Here is an 8309-nt window from a genome sequence, read left to right as displayed (position 1 = left end):
CTTAGATCGAAAATCCGGTTGCTACTTTAATAGTTTAGAAAAAACCGGAACAGTTCTTGAAATTAAATACTATTTGTTATCCAATATTTGTGCATCTGTTATAACTTTCCAACATTTAAATCCATTATTATTTCAATCTCTAAAATTATTCTCGTAGATAACATATTTCCTCAATATGACGTTCATCATTTTCTGCTGATTTTTCTCTGACCATTGCACTTTGTAACGCGCTGCCCACCACCTTTTTGTCCAGCACATGTTTGGTTTGCTTTGCGCGAATGCGTCTCAAAAACACGCCCACGCATTTCTTTCAATTCTATTCCTGCACGTTGCGACATGCAGTATCTCGTAGTTTGTAGTCATGGAATCCTCTATTTCGATGCGGCTGAAAAAAAAGATTTAAACCGTACACTAATTTCAAAGGGGTTCTTCAGAAAGAAAGCGATCAGCAACTGCCTGAGGAACCAAAAACAGTAACCAGCCTTATACGCTCGGTGTTATTATTGGATCATGTCTACTATTTCAATGCTTCGAAAACAAAAGTTATCTCAATCGGATAACCTGTTGTTAGGCTACACAGAAGCGGAGCGGCCGGTGTTGAGCTGGAAGTGGCACGCTCTCCAGGATTTGTTTCCAGTAATCGACAATTACATCGCTATTCCAGCTGAGCAACCTCGTGTTTCCTACACCCTAACTGTTAAGTGAGCAACATGAGTTGTTAATAACCACACTTTACAACCGTCGTCAAATCATTATAAGAAAAAACCCAGCTTACGGTTCCTTGGAGATAGTGTTCATAGCAGAAAGTTCGTGGCGGAACTTTATGAACATATTCATGTGCATCGAGCATGCGGAGCGTATGTGTGAAACAGTGTTGCCATATCTAAAAGCCTAATTTGGAAAATGTGTGGAATTTTGCATTCTCGAACTTCGAGCACAGTGTCTCGGATGCACGGATATTTCTCCTGTCGATGCATGTAATATGGAGAAATTTATGCATTCCCATCTACGCGCCGCGCAGCCCACAAAAAGCTGTAGCCCTATTGTTTTTATGCATAGATGGGCTAATCGAGGCCTTTAATGGCTGACAAAAACAATTGACTCCATTTGACTACGTACTGATTCGAACCCGAGACCTCTTCATTACCAGTCGAAAACATTAACCAATCGCTTTTAAATCACCATCTCCCCCCTTGTTTTTAGCTTACACAGGCTAATCGCAACAGAAATCGAACACTCGAGACCCTTCACAAATTTCCTCCCCGATCACGAAGTGGTAGCGTCGTTGTATTTTATTCAATTGATCCCGGGTTCGATTCCCTGTGGGGGCACATACTTATTCCAATCCCCGCTTTAAACTGTAGGTCCAGCCTCCGATTAGCCTTAATGTGCATAAAGTTGACTTACAAACACCAACTCTATCAATCTATCATTCTATCGACACCCTTCATTAGAAAGCACTAACCTTATCCACTAAGCTTTTGGGGTACAGCAACTGCTCCGCCATTTTGTAAGTCAGGTTTCACGCATTCACGCTGAATGCGCCCGCATATACTCCACATACACACACAGATACACACACACACACATATTAGGTTAGTAAACACTCATAATGACATCAGCGGGGGTCAATTACCCCCTCCCATTTCCACCTCAGCACCGGGCTCTGAGCACGGATGTCTTCAAGGTCAACAGAGAATCAAATTTCTGCTGCATCAGCGATCCCTGCTCTCAACCACAACCACAGGATGTAACATGACACCGGATGTAATGATCCAAAGCGCCGGGACTACTACTAGAATGAGAGAACTAAAAATCCATCAAACCATGATGGATGACCTTTTGATGCATCAGTTGAAACAGTTAAATGTTTGGTTTCTTTCAAATAATCGTGTCTGATCTCATTTTTTAATGCACCAAATGGACCAGCAACTGGTAATCGTACACTCTAATGTATTTCTGTGTGTATTTTGATGAACCAAGAAGTGCATGATTTGCAGTTTGTGCACTTTTTGTCCTGTGTAGTTTGACACATATTTTCCAGGGAGAGGCAACGGCGCCCGAAACCCCCTTCCCCTGCGCCCTCTCATGCAGATTGTTGCAACATTATATGACTTACATGTTGACCAAAGACATACAAAGGCAAACTTTTTGCAATTAAATTACCTTTTAACGGCGCAGGACTGTTCACTGTTTTATGATACCATTAGGCTTCGCGTAATACTAAAGTTAAAGTAATTGTAAATATTACCTCATACAGTCATTGCAATCACATACCCAAGACGTAGACAAGTAATAACAAAATCAGTTGAGATGTCAACATATACTCCCATTAGTTGTGAGTCGATTCAAGGTGTCTCATTGGCCGCATTATTATCCTGGTAGCCTATAGGTTTCTACTCTATAGGAAGATACTTACAGTACTTGGTGCTGCACAACAATATCCAGACTGAATTATTTCAAGAGTTACACCAGTTTTCTTTGCATTTCTGGATAGGAAATAAGTAAGTAAGCAGTTTGGATCACGTTTTGTTTCTGCACACGAATATCCATGAGAAGTAATGGTGGCATTATAGATCCATGAATCAGCAGAAATCTAACACCTCCAGTGTTATGTCACTTCCGGGATAGATATCCCTGTTGAGTTTGAAGACATCCGTCTCAGATCCTGTGCTGAGGTGGAAGTGTTAGGGTTTGATTAACACTGGACGTTATTTCTGGGTGTTTACTAACCTAATATATGTAATTTAGAGATATGCGTCAATAGAGCGTAAATGCGCAAAACTTGAGGATATGAAATACAGCTTACTTTAAGATGGCGGCGAAGGTATAGTACCCCAAAAGCCAATGGCTAAGGTTGGTACCCTGTAATTAAGGAAGTCGAGTGTTCGATTCCTGGTAGAGTTAGTATCGTATTGTAAGTGTAAACATCGTCCAGATTAGCCTGTGTGAGCATAATGTGCATATAAAGCATGCAGGATGGCGGTGTTGAAAATGCGATTTCGTCAGCCTAATGTTTAGTGTTGTTGCATCGTAATGAAGAGGTCGCGGCTACGATTCCCTTTGTAGTCAAATGCAGCAATTGTTATTGTTCCCACTGTAGGTCCTGATTAGCCCATCTGTGCATAAATAGTATTTTAATAATCAAACAATATGGTGGTCGGGTTTGTCATGCGGCGGTGGCAGCAGGAGCGCGGATAGGGTTGACCCCGCAAGATATATATTATAAAATTTAATTGTGTAAAGCTGATGTTTTAATCAAGGGGTTCCGGGTTCGATTCCAAATGTAGGCAAATTGGATATTCAGATCTATATTTTATAAAGTCCCGAAAGTTAGGGAAATCTAAATTGGAAAGATGTGTAAAGTTAATGCTGAAATCAAGAAATCCTGTGTTCGACTCCCACTGTTGTCGAATTGCATAACACTATAATCTATTTTTTAAAGAAAATTATGTTGCCGGTGTCAATAAGCGTTTACGCACGAAGATAAGAGTTCGGTATTTTGTAATCAACGGCCAGGGTGTTCGATTCTACCTGGGAATAAGTTTCGCTATGGTTGGTGGGTGCTCTTAAAGCAGTCTCGTTTAGCCTTCATTGATAAGGTGTGAGTTTTGTTTTTCTTCCGAGCCACTATGTAGCTCCGTCGGGTATCGAACCCGGGACACTTAGATTACATGAAGGGCATGAAGTGTATGAAGAGGAAGTTTGTCAGTCACCATGTATCTCTACATTAAAAGTGATGTGTGTGTGTGAGTGTGTGTGTACCGACATAACTCTCGAACGCCTGGAGCGATTTCAACCAAACTTAATACGCATTTCACTTGCAATGTGTGGTGATAAGACACCACTGGTACCTCTAGGGGAGGGGTGGTAAGGTGGTGACATGTAAAAATAATCGAAAACGACCGATATTAGTGTGGAATCCATAGTATTCGAGGTCGCTAAGATGAATAGTGACACTCCCATTGCCGCTCAACTCCAAGACACCTCTAGTAACCCTAGGGGTGGGAAGAGGGTGACATGTAAAAATAATCGAAAACCGATATTAGTGCGGAATCTATAGTTTTCGGGGTCACTAAGATGAATAGTGACACTTCAAATGCCGTCCAACTCCAAGACACCTTTGGCACACTTAGGGGAGGGGTGGGAAGCTGGTGATATGTAAAACAATAGATTTATGTTTGGAATCCATAGTTTTCGAGGTCACTAAGATGAATAGTGACATTACCTATGCCGTTCAACTCCAATACACCTCTGGTTCCCCTAGGGGTGGAAAGAAAGTGACTTGTAAAATAATCGAAAATAAATTATATTAGTGTGTAATCCATAGATTACGGAGTCGCTAAGATGAATAGTGACACTCCCAATGCGGTTCAACTCCAGTTCATTTTACACTATAGTTATAATTCATCGTTTTCCTGTCTAAAAGAATATCGGTATAAATAAATACACGGGCAACGCCGGGCAATCAGCCAGTCTTTGTATAAAGCATACGTTTGATAACAACAGTCGACAGAAGCCAGACCATTCAATGACCTGAACTGTCCAACTATGGATATTGCACATTAATAAGACTCCTGATACTCTGTCCCGGGAATCTCTGGAGCGAGTGAACAAAAGGAAGTCTCTGAGCAAGTAGTGACTCGAGTGAACTCGACTAATGAATAATTGCAAGGAGATGGGATTACTTGGAGGGTAAAAATCGACTGCATCCCCTACAACAGCCTGTACCTCTTCGCCGCCCACTCACTTTTCCCCTTCTCTAATTTTATGGGCGGCTTTGCTCACCAGATTTCAGAGATAGAGTATAGGTATGATTTATCTTCTCGTTTCTACCACTCTTGGCAAATTGCGAAGATGGTGGTGAATGGCGATAAGAATAAATAGATTGAGGGACAATCACAAACAGATCTAGAGGATTACACTGGCCATGTGTTAAGACATCAGAATCGCATTTCTTTGTAAAATGCAGTCCAGAGTGTACTCCGTGCAAGTGAGGTTGGCATTTGGGTATCTTGAGAAAGGGTCACCTGTAAAACACCCCAAAACTCCTTAGAGATCAGATCAAATTAGTGTAAGTCACTTACGCGGTTGCCAAATCTAGTCCTCAGAAATCACAAAGAGCTCACAGGAATAGTTTCTGTCCTAGAAGGGTAATATTGTAAGTCATGATCTGATACAATTTTAATATTGTAACATCAAGTCATTCTCTGCCACTTGGTATGGTTTTATTTTACTCCAAACATACAGATTCTACATATTAATCATCAATGTATAAAATGTACATGGAAGATATTAAAATGTCAAGAAACTTGCAATTATTTGCTCCAATTATATTTATATCTTGTCTTTTAGAGTCCATTGCTTCGATCTAAATATGAAGAAAATGCAGTTCCATTTTATTTCTCTGTGGTTCATCGTCAATTCGTTCTGTGTAACTATATCACCAGTGCCAACAACAACAATCCGTGATAATACTGTTCACCTGGTAGAAGAGATTTTGAGAAAATATTTCCAAGCTGCTCGAACATTAGTTGTTCATTATGACAAAGAATCAACTGTGTTTGCAGATCTAATTTGCAAGAAATATGCAAGGCCGCTAACAATAATTAAACCTATGAAGTTAAGAAATTGGTGGACAACTTTTGACTTTGAATGGTTTTCGACGAGGAGAGAAATCTACTACCTCTTTCTTGTCAGAAATGTATCCACGATAATGTATCCGTTCAAATATCACTGGCATTTTAAGATATGGAGACGGAATGCAAAACACTTCTTCCTTCTTACTGGGAATAATACATTAGAATCGATTAATGGTTTGATTTTGGTAGCACAGAGTAATTTTATGCTGAATATTGTAATTGCTTCTCCAACAGCAGAAAACGAGTCTGAGATGATAGTTGGTGAAGATGATTCTCTTGTCCTGTACTCTTACTTCCCTTTCACCGAGTCCCACTGCAGAACGGTTGAGGTAGCTGAAGTTGTGGATATCTTGAGTAATGGGAGATTCCTCACAGGAAGAGATTTGTATCCAGACAAGATGGAAAATATGCACAAGTGCCCAATTAAGCTAAGAGCGATTACTTACGAGTTATACTTTAATCCGGAGAGTAATTCTGAAACCAATGACACTTATTCAGGTTTACATGGTGGCTTTGTTACGACATCGATGGAGAAGATGAACTTCACTTTGGAAACAAACAACATATACAACGAAACTTATTCAAACGGTTTTATTTTTCAAAATGGAACTGTCACAGGAGACTTTGCAGAAATGCGGAATGGAGTCATAGATGGAAGCATAAAGTTCATTGGCACTTCTACTTATGGCAACATCTGGTGTGAAGAGTTGCAGATTCAGCAATTTATAGAATACACGTGGGTGGTTCCAAGACCTCGTCTCTATCCTCAGTGGATGAGCCTGTATTTTGCATTCCAACCACCTCTGTGGACCCTCACGCTTCTGGTTTCAACGAGTCTCATCATCTGGATGAGAGCGGCCGTTTCTTTGCTGCGTCGATGGGGAAGGATCACATATCGGTTCCCTCTGCTTTCAGGTTTCTCGGCTTCTTTAGTCGGTTCTGTCCACGTTCCTCCCCCTCCTGCAGGTCCACTCAGATTTATCTTTGTACAGTGGATATTTTCTACGGTGATACTAGCTACTCTTTACCAATCTTCATTGTTTGGTTTCATTAGAAATCCTAAAGTTACGCCTCATATAAACACCATAGAAGATATTATGCACATGAGACTATCTGTCGGAGGAGATACGATAGCTAAATCTAGTATGGGAACACTGAAAGAGTCAATATACATGGAGATCTACGCTAACTGGGTCCTAGAGGATGACAATTTGAAAAACTACAAGAGAGTTGTGAATGAAGGTGATTTTGCCTTTCTTACGTCCAGCTTGTTTCCAGAAGTACTCGCATATCGTTATCTGCTATTCGATAGTTACGGGAAACCTTTATTCCACGTAACATCCAGCAGAGTGTTGAGCGCTCCTCAGGTTTTCCTCTTGCAGAGAGGCTCTCCCTTTCGTGACAAACTTCAGCACACAATCACCAGCTGCGTTGAAGCTGGTCTACCTACAAAGTGGAAGAAGGACGCTGCTGAAAGGATGATCCTTGATGCTCTGAAGAGAATGAAGTTCCAGGAGAAGCCAGATGTCATTGTGATTCTTCTGGAGAATCTAATGGGAGCCTTCGCCCTACTTATATTGGGTCTATTTATCAGCACGGCAGTGTTTGCATTGGAAAACACATACGGGCATTTCAAAAAATGGGTGAATTCGTTTTGGTTATTTTTAACGTCAAGGAAATATGTAAGAAATTAACATTGAAGAAGTTGAATGGTGGAGTCCCATTCACATGTATAGGTTTATGTGCACTACGTCATCATAACATAAAATTTCACCTTTTTGTTGACTTTGAATGTGCTTAGAGTGGGATTTCTTAAAATTTTGGTTGTAAGTCTACTTTATCCACAGATGTGATAATCGAGATTGGTATTTAACCCTGGAACACTTGATTACAAGCTGTTGATCTTACCGTTACGACATCTAGGAGGTCCTGAATTATTATTTTTTTTGTACTATATGTTACAGATTGATAGATTTGCTTTATTTTACTTCTCTTTTATTACACTTTTGGTTAATTTGCGAAGAGTGATGATATAATGAAATTGATGAACGGACACACACAAACATCCATGCATACTCAAAGACATGTATGCCCAGGACGGAATTCGAACCCGACACACTTGGCGTCGTAGCAAGATATGCTAACCACTCCGCCACGGGTCGGCTGCTATACGTTACAAAAAATGTTCTACGTTACAAGTCCAGCGTATGTTATGCCTTTAAATTTTTATAGCCATTTGTTATTACGAAAAGCAGCACGTAGTGAATATGGCTTACCTTTTACAGACTTGCAATTCTTCATCCGAACGGCTAGATTATTCAAACCCTACATTCCTGCAGCCGTCTTGATTTGTGCAAGAAAAAGGTTCAAGATTTTTCGAATTAATTCTGACTAAACAAACTAACTAATCGATTGTTTGCCATGGAAGGATGACACTTGCGGTTTGACATGTGGAACAAGGCAGACAACGTCATATGTCCGTAGAACTTAACATTTCTTGTCGAATTTCTTTAACACTGTTTTATATTTTGACATACTTGTTAATCTTAATGTACTTGAATGGAAAAGCGTACGTGTGGATTTCTCTTATAATAATAAAAATGTGAATGTATAATTCTTAGTAGAGCAAGACCTGGAAGTTAAGTGAATTCCCTGTTTACCTGAGAG

General features: G+C 40.2%; 1 protein-coding gene across 1 annotated transcript; it reads left to right on the top strand.

The window, feature by feature from the left end:
• Nucleotides 1-5893: 5893 nt before the first annotated feature.
• LOC146003409 (uncharacterized) lies at nt 5894-7336 on the top strand. Its single transcript, XM_083141692.1, has one exon. It carries the CDS (start codon nt 5894-5896, stop codon nt 7334-7336), a length of 1443 nt encoding a protein of 480 aa, XP_082997818.1.
• Nucleotides 7337-8309: the final 973 nt, after the last annotated feature.

This window comes from Lepisma saccharinum, chromosome 20 (assembly GCF_977018435.1).
Source record: "Lepisma saccharinum chromosome 20, izLepSacc3.1, whole genome shotgun sequence".
Classification (NCBI taxonomy): Eukaryota; Metazoa; Arthropoda; class Insecta; order Zygentoma; family Lepismatidae; genus Lepisma; species Lepisma saccharinum.
The sequence above is the reverse complement of the archived record's forward strand: the minus strand, read 5'-3'. Positions and strand labels throughout refer to the sequence as shown.